General features: G+C 32.1%; 2 protein-coding genes across 2 annotated transcripts; both read left to right on the forward strand.

Annotated features, from left to right (window-relative positions):
* Nucleotides 1-327: 327 nt before the first annotated feature.
* Nucleotides 328-2,029, forward strand: LOC122585815 (probable membrane-associated kinase regulator 2). The gene is made up of 2 exons (XM_043757938.1): nt 328-1,517; nt 1,684-2,029. Exons 1-2 carry the CDS (start codon nt 353-355, stop codon nt 1,803-1,805), a joined length of 1,287 nt encoding a protein of 428 aa, XP_043613873.1. The 5' UTR covers nt 328-352; the 3' UTR covers nt 1,806-2,029.
* Nucleotides 2,030-12,234: 10,205 nt separating this feature from the next.
* LOC122607927 (maspardin) lies at nt 12,235-17,576 on the forward strand. Its single transcript, XM_043781004.1, has 8 exons — nt 12,235-12,515; nt 14,236-14,361; nt 15,094-15,192; nt 15,391-15,533; nt 15,649-15,757; nt 16,385-16,492; nt 16,657-16,797; nt 17,076-17,576. The coding sequence occupies exons 1-8, from the start codon at nt 12,444-12,446 to the stop codon at nt 17,508-17,510; spliced, it is 1,233 nt and encodes a 410-aa protein (XP_043636939.1). The 5' UTR covers nt 12,235-12,443; the 3' UTR covers nt 17,511-17,576.

A 17,576-nucleotide genomic window follows, 5' to 3' on the forward strand; every position in this document is an offset into this window, starting at 1 on the left:
TATATGTTGTCTAGATAACAAAAATGTGTGATTGGGACATAAATCCCTTATTTTAAATTAAATAACAATAAATATCTATATCTATATTTACACAAACCCAACACTACTATCTCTTTCAAACTCCCAATAGTAAAAAAGACAAGCAAAAATAACTTTTTTTACCTCACCTCTGACTCTTTCTGTTGTACTTCCTCACACACAGACACATTAAACAAACACGCCATACTCACAACCTACTCTCTATCTCTATCTCTCTCTCTCTTTTTTTTTTTTTAAAACTTGTTTTTACTTTCTCACATTTTTGTTTTTGTTACTAGTATCCATTTCTCATTTTATTCTGGCTCTTCCAAATATGGATGCTTTCAGCTTGTTAAGATATTGGAGAAGTAATGGCGGTAGTGACACAACTCCCAATGCTAACGTCACTACTTCCACCACCGCCACCACAACTACTATTGTCACCGGAGTCAGCACTCAAACGTCCGACACCGGTTCCGACGACAATGACAACGATCACGGACCGTTTTTTGACCTGGAGTTGAGCTTACATAACGAGAATGACAAAAATGAAAATGACGAAGATAGCGACGGATCTGAGGAGGATGACGTTGAAGATGTAAATGAGTTGAAGTTTGCGCTTGTGAGTAGCTCTAGCGGTGATAGTACAACTGATGACGTCAACGTTTCTGTTTCTCCTTCTGATGATTTGTTTTTTAAAGGAGGTTTTGTTGCTGTTGCTACTGATGATGATGATTCTGGTGTTCAAACGACGTCGTTTGGAGGAACACATTCTTCGAAACCATCGCCTCGTGCTTCCTTGCTGAAATCCGCAACGAAGCTCCGAGTGATGATGTTAAAATTGAAAAAAATGAAAATATCTGAAAATACTAGTACAGAATTGAAGCAACAGAAAGACGAACAAAGTAATTTTATTGAAGAAGTACCCATTGTATCGTTGTTTAAACGACACAACAGTACTTCCAAAACTCAAAAAAAGCTACAAAACGACGTCGTTGAATCGCAAATACAACAACACCAACAGCAAACTGTTTCTGAAGATATTTCTGTTAATGCTGAGGAGAAAAAGTTTTCAAAAGAAGCGATGCAGAGATATTTACGGAAAGTTAAGCCGTTATATGTTCGTGTTTCCAAACGGTACGGCGAGAAATTGAAGTTTTCAGGTCAGCTAGCTATTAAGCAGAAGATGTCTCCATCGTCGTCACCGGCGACGGAGGAACGGAAAGAGTTATCGACGGTGAAGGAGGGAAATCTAGAAGTTTCTGAACCGCCGTTGCTGTCTGGTAATGGTAAAGGATTGAAACAAGGTAATTTACCGGCTGGACTGCGAGTTGTTTGTAAGCATTTAGCGAAAAGCCGGTCGGCTTCCACGGCGGTTGTTGCGGCTGCGCCGCCGGGTATGATGTCGTCTAAACGCCGTGATGATTCGTTGCTGCAGCAACAGGATGGAATCCAGAGTGCTATTTTGCACTGTAAGAGGTCATTTAAAGCTTCTAGAGGTACAATTGTACAAAACTAACATTTCAAATTATATGTTTATATTATACTTTTGTACCTATATATATACAATTTTTTATTTTTTCTTTAAATTGTTCAAAGATTTCACTGTAAATCTAATTTTTGTAAATAATTTTTAACCTTCTGTATTACATGTAAAATGTTCAGATTCGGATTGCTCGTCAAGTGAATCGGCGCCGGCATACGGAAAATGTGGGAACGATTCGATTTCCGACACGGCGGCGGAAGTGAGAGAGACAACGGTGGAGGATGAAATGAAGAAAAGTTAATTGGAGTCAAAAGGGGGAAAATGATGCTGGTGATACTTTTAGGTTTTTGATGTTGATTGTGATAGAAACGAGGAAGAAATATTATATTATTATTATGAGTTATCAACTAGTAATCATGATAAATGAATCAAGTATAGGACCATAGTGTTTTAATAGTAAATTATCTAGTCAAATTAATGTCCCCACAGTAGTAATTTTATTTTTATCATCATCGTGTTAGTTAATTAATGTGGGTTATGTAGAGCTTCTAGTGTAACTATTTCGTTATATTATTAGTAACATTGTCTTATACTGTATGTTTATAAGCTGTAGTAGTTGTATAATATGATGTTTAGTCTGCCATGTAAATGTAATAAAATTTAGTCTTGTTAATGATGTTATTAGAGATCTTAAGGAAATTGCTTATTTTAAAGATGTGACAAATAGACATTACTATAGAGTCCGTGTGTAAATGACTTTTATTGGGATTTGCGAACCTAGCTATAGCTATAGATGGTTGTTCTTTTTGAAGCATAAGTTGTACTGTCTTTTGATTAGTGGATAATGAAGGGAGATAAAAGAATAATTATTTTATTTGGACGGAAAGAGGTCAAAGAAGGTGAAAGTGGTGTCAAAAAGGAGTTTACTTAGTTTAACCTCGTGAACGTTTGCACTATTCTAGAGAAAATGGTTTCTCTTCCTTTTGATGGTTGTCCACTGGTAAGTGGTAACAATTATATACCTACATCAATACGATTGAACTGATGAATAGTAACGGGCGGTGGCCAAACCAGATTTTCTTTGTTTTTGGGCTTTTCATAACTTTTAGGCTTAAATTTTTGTTTGTTTTTGTAGGCTTTTTGCTACGATGAACTTTTCAGGGGTGTTTAAAATTGCGTTTAAAATAAATTATCTGATTATTATAAATGCATAACATAGCCTATAAAAGTGTGACGAGTTACTATTCATCCACATAACAACACGTAATATTATTTGCATTTTGTCACATCGCATCAAGTTCGTGCTTTCTGTTACCCGTTACTTTTTTTCCTTTTGTTTTTGGTTTATTTTACATATTAAATATATATTCGATACTATAAACTTTTAGATGCGTTTGTAGTATTGATTTAGATATATATCTATTTCATATGCCAAAAGTTTGAAACTAACATATTTAACGACACATCATAAATAATATAATGTAATCAGAATAATTGAAACTCCGTATAGCTCAGACAAAAGCTAATGTGGTTTTGATATTAAATAAATGTACATTTGAAACAAATTTATCTATGACATAATAATTTTTAATTAGACGATTAGAGGTTCAACGCAACTACACTAAACAACACAACTATTTGAAAACGAAAATTGAATTGACACCCCGCAGCGCGGGGTTTTAAAGCTACTAGTATACACTATTACTCATTATTTTTGGGAAATGATCCCCACACAACAACTTTTAGCCATTCACAACACTGTATGCATTACACAATTGTACAGTACAACCATATAATGCATATATTTGTTGTGTATGGTAAAAATAAGTTTTGTAGGGATCACTTTCCATTATTTTTACCTTGTAGGGGGGTAAAAATAGACATTGTATAGACTTTGTATCGCTGACCTTGGTGAAAAACAGTGGGGTAATATGCTATGTAGGCAGTATATATGACTTTAAAGTGGAGAAACAATGTAGTATGAATATAATTATAGTTCAATAGTGCTAATCTTTTATACAATCCTCTTGAAAACAATTCGATTCAAGAAAGTCCTAATACTTAGATCAATCACAACGTACTCGTTCATGCTCATCCCTGCATTCGTTCGAGCTTGGAAGACGAGTGCACACCGTTAGGTGTGACTCGTCCTTCCATTCGTTTCGCCTAGTCCGTTCCCACAGAGACGAAACAGTTTGGTCTTTTTTTTTATTCAACACTAAAATAATGGTATTGTATGTATATATGTGTTATGTATGTATGTATATACCTGTGTGTGGACGTGTGGTGGTGGGTATGAAAAAAAAAAAGAAAAAGAAATCACCATGTTTTCCGGCCGGCGAGAAATGTGATGAAGATGAGGGCATGAAATCACCATGTTTAAAGGAGGGCAAGAAATCACCATGTTTAAACGAAACCTTTAAAGAGATTTGGCATACAAGTCCTATCTCATGAAGATGTTGGAATAAATAAATGAGATAGATATGTAAGTGTAATTTATAAGAAATTAATATATATATATTAAAGACAAAGGTACGGAAATGCATGCAAATAATAGTAACGGACCATTTTATTTCTTTGGGTCCGTTTTCATTTTCTTAATGTGCCACTTCATTTTCTTTTGGACCCATCCTATATTCTTAATTACAAATTATGTTTTAATCTTTTAAATTGATTCCAATTTGTTTACAAAAGATCACTTATTTTAATTGCATATTATTATTTTTTAAGATTGTAACATTTTTAAGATTATCTCATATTATTACAAGTGAACTATTACATAGTATATATACACATAACAATATGGTGTATGTTTGGAATATATATACATAATCATCTCCGAAAAATTTGTTTGCAATACTTATTTGTTTCAATGTTATTTCGGTTGATGTTTTATTATTATGATTTATTTTTGTTTTACTTTCTATTTTCAATGATTTAGGAAGTTAACTTTAATTATGTTTGTATTATTAATTTTTTTTTATTTCCAATGTTCTACTTTCATACTTATTATCTTTTAGAATCTATATAATATATTAGTCTGTTATAAAATTATATTGTCGATTTTTTCTAATTCATAATTACTTACTCAATAAAAAATCAATATCAACTCAGGTTTTGACCTATATAATATTTCTAAAAGCATGTAATAATTTTTACATAGTATGAAACACAATAAATATAACGTCTTTCGGAACAACGCCCGGATAACGTATGTCGTTATTAATTAAATATAATTAAATGATAAGGACATAAAACTAAACTAGATGTCACTCGTCCGATGTGACGATTAGGGAAAAAATGTGTGAAGTATCGTGACAACGTTAATTTCAAACCAAACACATTCATGAGAAAATGATAAAATAGTTACCACACAACGTAAATTAATACTCGTAGATAACAGTTACTGTGAAATAAGAGAGCAATCTAGTCAGCATAAGAGCGGTGCATGTGGAAGTTTTTAAGAAAAATGTCTTTTCTTTCTTTTAAAAAATTAATTACTGCATTTATACATAATATAAAAGGGAATTGGTTACCAGAGCCCAGAGGTCTTGGGGGTAATAGTAATATGCTTTATAACAAACTAAAAACAATTTAACCAGTAGTTATTTGATTTTATTTATTGAAGGATAAGTAAAAGGCTTTCATTTACTTAAACTTAGGTATAAGACGTAAATTTAATATTTTAATACTTAAAAAACATAAAATTTCAATCATTTATTTATTATATAATAAATATTGAAAAAACTAATATGCGATACTTTCATATCTGTACTTACGTATATCCCTGTCTTATATTTATTTCTTTCTTATTTATTTCATAAAAGTAATTAATCATGTAAATAAAATTAAAATATGATGTTGAAATCAACATTAACAGTTTTTTTGGAAAAAGTCTATAATTTAGCTCAAATGCTATGTTCTTGCTACTTTTATAAAGATAATAAAGTAAAAGAAAAAAAAAGATATAAAAAACAATGATTATTTTATTTCCTTTTGAGTTATTTCATTTTTAGGAGGAAAAAACCATGACACAAAATTAACTAAAAAATTTCTTGCTTTCATTTTATTTCATTTCCTTTCTTTTTTTAAATAAAACTTTAGAACACATTTTGTTTTAAAATGTACGAGTATTAATATTTTTATTTTATTTTTTTCATTGTTATAGAACTACCGTCCCCTCAAGGCCACAACATTAGTTATCTCGGAAGCATATAAAAACATTATTATTTATTATATAAATTAATCTAGTATGCGTTAAGCTAGTAACTAGTATAAGGATGATTGTGCACCAAACCGCGTCGAGAGGTTTTATGGAATATGTGATAAACCCTAAAACGGGTTTTAGGTTTTGTTGACGATTCCCCGAAGATAGAAACGGTATTCCTTTATGCCATCTAAGGTTGATTAGTTGATTGCCGACTCGTGTTCGACTATGTTAGGGTTTTTGTTTCGATCTTTGATCGTATGAGTGTGAATGTTTGTCGAATGAATGTATGATCCTTGAATCGTGGGAAGTCCTCCTCCTTTTATAGGAGGAGGTTTCTTGGAGGAGAATGTTAGGGTTTTTCCCCTTTCCTTCTTCGTATCAAACTCTTCTTGCCATGTTTATCCGATCTATTACCTTAGGAAGATATATATCATAGAATATTCCGGACTAGACAAGAATATATTTATCTTTGGGAAGGATTTGTATTAATCCTTCGGTTGACCGATCGAGTTTAAGCATCTCCGAGCTTGTGCCCTTCGTGAGGATGCTTCGTATTGTATGTCTTTCATATAGTGATACGGAGGGGTACATCGTCAAAGGATATAGTGCTTTAAAAACATATTTTATACTTAGTACAAGCTATTATGGTTATTTCAAAATGTGTCTGAGACTATTCAAAAACTAAATCAACATCAAAATGTGAGTTAAAGCCAATAACTTTGTACCCCCTAATTAGGGGGAAAAAAAGTTTTGAAAGTGCTAGGAACCACAACTAACTAGGGGTGTTCACGGTTTGGTTTTTACCCGGTTAAACTGTAAACCGAACCGTTTAAAAAAATGAAAAAAAAAAACCGTTTTTGAATTTGGTTTTGGGTTTGGTTTGTAACCGAAACCGAATTATATATTCGGATTTTGGTTTGGTTATGGGTAAAGGATAATGAATTTGGTTAAACCGAAAAAACCGAATAACATATATTACTATTATGTATTATTAAAAATATTTAATTCGTATCTTTTTTTTATGAACAATTATTAATGTATTTTTTTACTTTATATGTCTATTTGTTTATCATATTAACTTTTTTATGAAATTAGATAAATTTAAATGTTGATGAATAATTTCTAATAATGATGACAAACAAGAGTTTAGTTGCTTATGTTATTTGTTTATTCATATGGTTTAAATTTACTACGTTGGTGAAAATTGAAATCATGAACCTATTTTGGTTAATCACAACTTAGACAAAAAGAAATGGTAAATTTGTGTGTTTTCATATTTGGTTTTTTCGGTTTTAAACCGAAACCGAACCGAATTCTAATTCGGTTTTCAGTTTGGTTTTTCTATTTCGAATTAGGTTTTGGTTCGGTTTTGGTTTTGAAAAATAAAAATAAAAAAACCGAAAAACCCGAACCAAATAGACCAAATAAACCGAAAACCGAACTGATAAACACCCCTACAACTAACATCTTTTCAATTCACTTGCTCAATTATACTCATTAGTTAAGGCAAGCGGTTTTACGATTAGTGACCAATGAATTTCATTTGGCTGTTAGAGTGGTAACAAAAGCTAGTGAAACCTTTAATTACTTTATTATTTGTAGTAATTAATATGATACCCCTTTTAAATTAGATCTAGACATTAAGGATTTGAATAAGGGGGTGTTTGGACTTGCTTATTTTAGGAGACTTATGACTTTTTTGTTTATTTTCCCTAAGGCTAGACGGAGTGGGGCGTATTTCCCTCACTTTTCGCCCAAATCTTGCCTGGAACACCACCCCCGCTCGCCGATTGCGCCCTTCCCCCCTCCAGGCGGAATTTTATTTCGCCCAAATCTTCTTTGACCAACCCCTTTCTCGCCTCCAACACCACTCCCCCTTTTTCCTACCAAAATATTCTTGCCACATGACGGATATTCCTCCCACTCTTCATCTCCCCTCACTCCGTTTAGCCTAAAAAAAGCCTATTTAAATGTTTGTTTTAGCTAATCCAAACACTAAATAAAAGTTTATAAACTTATTAGAAAAAACCATAAGCTATTTATACAGGGCCGATCCTGAGGTTTTTGATGCTCAGATCGAGACGGTTTAAAATTGCCCATATAAATTTATTTAAAAAAAAAACACACTGTAAATAAATGCTTTAAAGTTAGACTATACAAGTCGATTTCACATAATATAAATAAACTTTACCAACTTTAGGAGATTGACATAAATCATGTGATATATTATTTATAGAGAAACAATCTGTTCACCACTAAATTTCTTAGTGATTTTAAAATAGATTATCTATTATCTTACCATAGTCTAACATTTGCCAATCTAAACTAAAAAGTTTAATCCATTCCATTGATCTAGAAATTAAAAGTCTTCGGTAGATTTGGAAGCTATATTTGAGGATATTGAATACTCTGATAGTATTCTATGATGATTATCAGTCACAATTCAAATCTAAATACTAGTAAAAGTTATTAAGTATATAAATCATTCGAAATTGATGTTTTGGATCATTTGCCATAATTAACAAGTTAAAAATGTCTTATTAGTTTAATAAAAAAAATTCTATTATTTATACTTATTTTCAGTGTTAGTATATTTATACGTTTATTACTATAGAATATAAAGTTACTACCAAGTTCAACAATTATTTTACATGTAAAAAAATAATAAATTTAAGTATATATTTTTAGTAATTTAATATTATACATATTTATTTGTCAAATGTAATATTTTAGTTATAAAAAAGATAGTAATTTTTCAACTGTATTTTAAGTATTTTAAAATAAGTATACTTAAGTCAAATTCATTATTACTACTCAAATAATAGTAGGGGTAATTCAATAAACTAAAAAAAGGATAATTTTAGAAGTTTATATGTAAACAAAGGGCATATTCAAAAATTCATATTAATATGTGGTCCAAAACTTTTCATAAAAAAAAGGCTTTAAAAATGATTACTATTTATCTTTTTTCCCATGAAACCATAACCCCAAACTGCAGTCCGATCCACCATGTCCATTTACATATAGTTGCTTCTTTTCTTTTTTACTTATCAAACCACTTTCAATAAGATTTAACATTACCTAGCTTAAAAATATGGTTAAATGAACATACTCTAATGAAATATGGACTATTAGTTGTATGCCCAATCTTAAAGTAATGCTCCGGTCCGTCGCCCTGCCCGTCCATATGCAGGGCCAGCCCTGTACTTATAAAATATAAGCATAAGCAACAAAATAAAAGCTAACCCAAACAACCCTAAGTGTATACGTCCCATGAGAGCGAGGACGACATTTGACAATATACGAACATGAGCCGACCAAAGAATGACAATTAAGGAAGGAGGTCAGTCATTGGTACTTGGTAGGGGACGGAATGAACATAAACTTACATATATTGTAAAAGTCATTTATCACACATATGATGCATATAGAATCTATATCGATGTTAAGTTGATTTGCAATATTACATAAAACTCAACATAGTTTTTGATAGCATGTCTTACGAGCATTATTGTTAGAAATGAATTCGTAAAATACAACAACAGAAACAACCTTGTGAAATGAAAAAAAAATTTGGATTATCATGATGGTCTTAACTACGTTTAAATTAAAGAGTTAATAAGTATACTTCTAATAACATTTACAACATGCTTTTACCATGATTTTCTGGAAGGAGAAATTATATTCAAACATGTGATTTTCAAGGGAAATTTTGTAAGGGAAAAACATGATTTTACCATGCTTCTAACAATATTTTGATTTTTCGCTTAAATTAATGCCCACAAGCTTTATAATCAACTAAAGGTGATACAAATGACGAAGAAAACCTTCTACAATAAAGCTGTTTAAATTTGAGATATATCATGATAAATATGGTTAGTTTAATAGCCCAAACACATGTCTTAAAAAATGATGTTGATACATAACAAATAAAAGTTAAGATTAAAATAAAAAATTAGTAAACTTAATGTGCCAACATTAGATTTGCAAGTTATATAGAATATAAACCTATCAAATTAAATACATAAATTAAAATTAAGGGTCAAAATCTAATATTCATTTTTTAATTTTAACTTTTGATTTTGAATCAATTAAGGTCCAAGATCCTCCCAACTTTACCCTTCAAGTTGGGATAATTTGAGGGGATCTCTACCCTATCAAAACATTCATATCAACAAAAGAAATGCGTATACAAACTAAATCTAAGTAGTCAAGGACATAAATTTCGGTGTTTCGGTCAAGTATTGGTATACGAAATTTTGATTTTTTCGTTGGTATTTCGGTAATTCTAGTAGTAGGCAAAATATTTTATATATGTATAAATTTTAGATATTTTATATATAAAATTTAGATTTTTTATATAGTATATCTATATATTTTAATATATAGAAGTTTTCATATAATATAATATTTCATATATATTTTTAAGTTCAATATGAAACAAATATCATCAAAATTATAAAAGAAAGTCAAATTTAAAATTTATAAAATAGTTATCATCAGATCATATTTCGGTTGCCTTTACTCATTTTCGTATATAAATTTCCTTTGAATATGTAACATTCACAGCAAACAGTAAGATCTTAGCTCCTAGTATATATTATATTCATAATAATATTATTTAATAATTAATATATTATATTGGTGAAATCTAGCACATACATATTTGGAGTTTTGGACTAATGTATCATCTTTATCACACGTGGGTTCATATATATCATCAATTCCTATTGTTCTACTTTTTCTCTCAAACTCAGTGTTGTCTCTTTCTTTTTCTCCTTTCTTCTAAAGTCCTACTACAGCTATTTCTTTCTCATGCTCTTCAATTTCAGCCGGAACAGTGATTTATTTTAGCCGCTATTTCTTTTTCCTACTAGCTTAAGGTTAAATATCCCCTGTTCCTTTCTTCCACTTCCTTTTCTCCATTCTTTTATTATGTTTGGCCCAAAAAATTGAAAAATAAGAACCAAACCGGTAAAACCACCGATATCAATGAAATTGAAAAGTCCAGATTTCGGTCAATACCACCAAAAATTTCGGAAACGAAATCCTAACCGAAATTATGTCTCACCACGGAAAAACCGGTACACCAACGAAATACCATCGAAATTTCATCGAAATTGATAACATAGAACTAAATACAAACAAATGTTTACAAAATGATATGGCAAATTAGTGGACCAATTATATGTTAAATTATTTTCTCTTTCTTTATTCTATTCCTTGATTTGATTGATTAGACATGAGTTTGTAAAATTTATTTGTAATTAATTTGTGACTCTAACATTGCTCAATCAACAAACAACTTATTCCATATGTCATCGAACGCATGGGCAAGGACATAAGGTAGGCGATGACGACGGTAGGGGCTCGATGCTAAAATAAGGGTATCTACATTTATATCTGTTCTAGTCGCCTGATGCATGTATTCACACAATTTATTCTATAATATTGATTGTTTATGTTAGATAAAAGTTTATTATCATTCAAGTGGCTAGTTGATTTGTCGTAAAACATGCCCGATCACAATTTGATCTTCATTAGAGACATTATATAATATACTTTTGAATGACTAACGCTTTGTTTGGCTATTAAAAATTTAGTAGCTTATTAGCTTATGGTTTGTATAAGCTTCAAAATCATAAACTACTTGAAAAAGGTTTTTCTTAAACAGAAAAAAATATATTAATGAAGTACCATTTTACAAGGTGCTAGATACAAAAATATACAAATCTATATTATATGTTTTACCATTGCTCCTTAGTTAAGCAAACTCACTCTCCTTTCTTTTAATAACTAATATTTTTCATGAGTCTATTTAATAACCAATATATTTTTAATAAATTTATTTATAACATCTATCTTTTAATTTCTAAATAACTACACTCCCCTTTCACATCAATAAACTATGCTACTCACGCCGTCGCCATCACACCACTAACTGTTGCCGCCACCACACGCTAACTCTACAACCATTACGGTAATATCGCGTGGACATTCATCTTGTAAAAGAGAAGAGTGGTGTCTTATTATTTAAATATTTTAAAAAATGTTACCCAAATTCCGACTAGCGGTTTTTTATATTTTTTATTTATGGCAAGTTATTTAATCATAGTATCATGATGCCTTCGCTACTTTTAATATATACTATGCTATCTAATCATTTTTATTGTTAAATATTCTAGACTTCCAGTAACAATTTTTATATACACTTATGTTAGATAATTTAAACCGGCAATCAGTCATTGCTACCATTACCATATGCCCCATGTACTAATGGAAATTTCGAAATTTTGTTTTTAATTTCAATTTAAACTCAGACGTAAAATTTTTGATAATTTATAGATAAATTTTCTAGTTTTATAAAAACAAATCATGAAATCAATAAACCCGGCCGGGGTCATTGAAACAGCCCAAGCCCAAAACTAGTTGTCATTAAACAAATCGGTAACCCGGTTCACTAGCGGGTTACCCGGTTTTAAAAACATTGTTGGTGCAATGGGGAAACGCTGCTGATCTGTCAAGGCCGTCTGATCACGTGGCTCAGCTTTTCCATCTCCAATCATCATCTAAACTCCACTCTCTGACCAAAACCCCATCAACGTTGATCATCATCAAATTTTACTAGTTTTTTTTAGGTATTAATAAATTAATTAAAACCGTAAATAAATCTTTGCTAGTTAAAGGGAATTGGGTATTTATAAAATCAAATTTGATCATAATAGATAAATGAAAGGTGGATTTTCAGCCCCTGGTGATTATATCTACTTCAAGTCACAGGTCCCTCTTCACAAGATCCCTGTAAGTCTCCCCCTTTTTTTCTTTTCTCTATATATGAATTTTCAAATTTAGTGTGTTTATATATATATATCTTATGTTATGTGTTAGATCACTGATTGATAGTGTGAAAACCCTATTTGTAGTTTTGATTGATGACTAAGTGTTTGATGTAATGTCACAGTGAACCTGATTTTGATGTGGGTGTGCTTTTAGTTTTGAAATTTAGCTCAAAATTGGACTGTTCTAACTTGTTCTGGAAATTTCTACTGAATTGGTAAATTTGCATGTATAAACTAGTTTTTGGTAAATCCAAAAATCACTCATGTCGTGATTGGTTTGATGTGTTGGTGGGTTCGTATACCCAACCGAAACCCAACCCATTTACTAATAAAAAAGTTGAACCTAAACCCAACCCACTTAGAAGCAGGTTAGTCGCGCCGCTCCGTTATACCCATGGCAAGTCAAAACTTTCATGATTAAAATTATTACTAAAGATCTTCAGTATATGAATCCACAATATAAGTGATATTGACCCAATTATAAACAGACAGACACATTAAATTTTTAGATTTCTTATAAGAAATCATAAGAATTTACAATATCTGGAACTAAAGATTTGAGCTTATAATTTCCTATTTTTTATTTTAACTGGTTCACGGGTTGTAAACCTGGATAAAAAGGTCAACCCAAACTCAACTCATATATGAAACATGTTAGTCGTCTCGACCCATATATGAACCAAAGTCCAAAACCCATTTTGCCTCTATCTCCTGTTGTTTGTGGTCTCGTGTTTCTTGTTGGGAATTGTCACCCCTTGTTTTTTAGATAGTAGTTCAATTTTTGGGAGTTACGGTGATTTAGAATTATGGTTAATGTATTTGAAGTAAAATTATCTATCTATAATCTATATCTATATCTATAATCTACATCTATAATCTATACTTCTATACTACCTTATAAAGCATTTGACTCCTCCCATTTTCTCAAAAAAGCACTTGATCTACCCAAACTACCCCTCTCCTTTATTCACTAATTTAAATATCTCCTCCTAATATACCTATAAATCTATAATACCCTTAATGAAATTACTTACAACATATATCCTTCAACCCTTGAAAAAAGTACACTATCTCCTTTTACATCAATTAGTTTTACATTTTAAACCACACCGCTATCGCCTCTGACACCGCCACCACCACCACACGTCGCATCGCGCGGGAACGCGACTATACTATATAAAGCATTAACCCCTTCCCCTTTTCTCAAATTACAACTTTGAACTACCCAAAATACCCCTCTCATGTATTCACTAATTTAAACATCTCCACCTAATATACGTATAATACCCTTAAAATAAGTATACTACCACCTTTAACATCAATTACTTTTACATTCACCACCATTGCCGCCCCACCACTGCTGCCACAGCCGCCACCACCACATTGCCGCCGCTACCACCATCGCCGTCGCATTGCGCGGGCATACGTCTAGTATAACAGAATGTTTGGAGGAATGCATGGGTTTGAATTATAATGGTGGATGAAGCTGTGATGAAGCTAAAGGAACCACTTAGGTTGTAACGCATGCCTTTTGTATTCAAATATGATACTGAATTGACATGAACTTTGTTAATATTTTAACTGTTTCCGTTTGTTGTTGAGCCGTGAGCACCAAATAATATATCTTTCAGATGGGTTTCTTTCCCATTTAATAGAACTTTTAGCAAAATGCCTTTTTGCAGATCGGTGCAAAACAATGGAGGTATTATGATTTTGGTCCCAAAGTAGTGCCTCCACTGATATGTCTTCCTGGCACTGCTGGTACCGCAGATGTCTATTACAAACAAATCATGGCACTCTCGATGAAGGTTAGATCTGTCATTACTTTTCCAGTAAGAACTTTTTCAACATAAAATTGAGTTTCTGGGAAATATGACATATTTTACGTATCATGGTAATTCAAAACAAATATGTGGTACTACTTTTCTCCATGAACATGTCCTTTTGTATCCCCAACGTACCTATATATGAGTACATTTTGTTAGTTGAAATAGCGAACTTGTTCGACTTGTTACTATATAGTTCACATTTTCACGCTTGAGAGATATCAGGGGGTTTTGGATGTTGTACATTTTGCTGGTAATATGAGATTTTCAGTTTTCTGAAAAACAATTAGTTATAATAGATACGGTAGGCCATAGGAGATCGTTTTGGATTTGCTTTTTAAGTTGTAACAGTCAGATGTTATAGTGTTCAGATAATTTTGATATAGTAAGAAAAATATGCACGTAAAAGTATCCATGTGAGGAAAAGAGATATAGCTGTTGAGTGGAGGGTAAAAGTCTTCTAAGGTATTAAATGAAGGGGGTGTTAGGCAAGATTAGTGGCCCTTGTTACACTAAATAATCAGAAGCTTAGAACAACTATCCATACATCAAAAATCGATAATTGCAACTACATGTCGCAATAATTAGGCAATCAGTTCAAAACCAAAATCTGAACACCCATAAAACTTGTTTAGTATATTAAATTGAAACCATGGTCCATGGTATTAGATGATCCAAGCTGGGTTTCTATGTATATTTTTGTTTCTTTCTCAGGGTTATCGAGTGATTTCTGTTGATATTCCTCGAGTATGGAACAGTAACGAGTGGGTTCAAGCATTTGAGAAGTTTTTGGATGTTATTGACGTCCACCATGTAAGATATTCAGTCACCTTTAATATTTTATCTAATTGCATTTCGACAAGATCAATTGTTGAAGTGGTATTTTATAATATCAGAATCAGATAGATAAATAAATACCAATTTTGTTTTTTATTTTTATTTTTTGCTGTTATTGACATGCAGTTGTTGTGATAGTCTGTTACTCGAGTGCTAATTTTTATTTTTTAACAGATTCATCTTTATGGCACGTCCCTTGGGGGATTTTTAGCACTACTTTTTGCTCAACATCGACCGCGGAGAGTAAAGTCATTGGTTCTCTCAAATGCTTTTTTGGAGACAAAATATTTTTCAGCTGCCATGCCTTGGGCTCCTGTGTATGTGTTAATATTTTAATCTATTTAACATTGCAGATACTCAGATATAGTGCTAGCCATTTTAATCTTACCCAATTAATCTTCTCTGTTTTTTTTTTTTTTTTTTTTATTGTAGCGTTAGTTGGACCCCTTCTTTTCTGCTGAAACGTTATGTTCTAACAGGAATTCCCAATGGTCCACATGAACCATTTATTGCTGATTCTGTTGACTTCGTTGTTGCTCAGGTGATATTTTGATACATCATGTTTGTTTTCTTAGGGATAGTTGCATAAAAAGCTTACCAACGTTTGTCGAATTCTTATTTAATGTAACAAAAAAATAACTTTAGGCTTGACAGTTATCAAAGTTTCATATAATGTATAACTAACCTCCGGAAAACTGGATATCTACTTATCTCATCAAATTGATGACATGCCAATTGTTGTGTTGGTAACATCATGTTAAGTTTATATTCTTCTTTCTAACATTATGCTGCCATGGTGCCTGAAGCCAGTTTCTAAGGCACCTTAACCCGAAAATTTTTGTTTTTTTTCTGGCTGTAAAAAAGTTGGCAGGAAAATAAGAGTTGGTTGCCTGAAATAAAAATTTAATCAAAGTTACTAGCTTTTTATGCCATTTCTCCTTTTTTTTCCCTATAGTTTGTTAGTGGAGAATGTTTTTTTAGCATGGAGTCTGCCACCTTAAACACTAAACTGTTAATTAGAGAATTCTTAATCTTCGTGAAACATGTATAAGTTTTACATAAGAATGTTACCCTACTGTACATATTTGATATTTGTCTTTCGTATTTTCATCCCTCCAATTTAAGAAAAGACCAAAGTCACCCAGAGCTAAAACTATAAAACATGCAGGTTGAGACCCTATCAAGGGAGGATTTGGCTTCAAGGTTGACTTTAACAAGTGATGCTGCATCTGTTGGATCTCTTCTGCTTTCAGATTCTTTGATCACTATTATCGATGTATGCTTTAAGAACACATAGTAATATGCATTTCTTAGTACAGCTATCTTTAACGAAAATAAGAAAGATATTAGCATAATTTACAAAATTATGGATAAAGTATCGGTATATTAATGGATGAACTGTTTTAAATGGTATTCCATGTTTTTTTTTATATCCTCAAGACAAACGACAAATGTGCAATCCCTCAACAACTCAAAGATGAAGTAAGTGAAAGATTTCCTGGTGCAAGAAGAGCATACATTAAAAGTGGGGGCGATTTTCCATTTCTTTCACGCCCTGATGAAATTAATCTCCATCTTAAGGTACACATATCCAACTTTTTATAGTTAGTAACGCAGGAGGTCATAACACAAAATATTTCACTCCGGGATGCTTTAAGCCTGTTTGACCTGTTATGTGCATTTGACCGATTCCTTCTTTAGTATGAATTTGTTCCATTTTACTTGTTTTGGATTAGAAAAAATCCAAATCGACCCATTGATAAAATCATAAGTTAATGGATCGCACTGTAGCCAAATCCTGAAGGATGTGACAAGCCAACAATAGGTTTTCTTTTAACGTTGTAAATAAATGATGACAGTTACACCTGAGACGAGTTGGTGTAGAAGCTCGGGAAGACCTTGTTCCAGGAATCCCGAAGGGTGGTGATGGTGGCAGTGATAGTGGTGCTGGTGGCTCTGGTGAACCAAAAGATGATAGAGAAGATACCGATGATGCTCCAAACGGGGAAGGTTCAAACCCCGGTGAGTCTTCCAGCAATGAGGATCAGCCACCACTTGTTCCAGAAAGTAGCTATTGTCACGGTCGAGACAAGCAGCCTCTGGGCGCCACCACCAAATGTGACAGGCCTCTTCCCCCAGTCTGTCTTGAAGCATTCTTGGAAAAAGTTGTCGAGACCACAATATTCTGGCATTTCGTGCTTGAGTTCTTGGGTCTTTATTACCAGTTTCCTGTTAACTTGTTAACTATGTACATCAACAATAAGAATCATCTCAAGATTCAGTTGTTCTTGTAAAGATGACTTCTTTGTGTGTAATATATTGTTTTGCCGTTGTTTTATACAACCCTTTTCTATTTTAAA

Source organism: Erigeron canadensis, chromosome 1 (genome assembly GCF_010389155.1).
Source record: "Erigeron canadensis isolate Cc75 chromosome 1, C_canadensis_v1, whole genome shotgun sequence".
NCBI classification, from domain to species: domain Eukaryota; kingdom Viridiplantae; phylum Streptophyta; class Magnoliopsida; order Asterales; family Asteraceae; genus Erigeron; species Erigeron canadensis.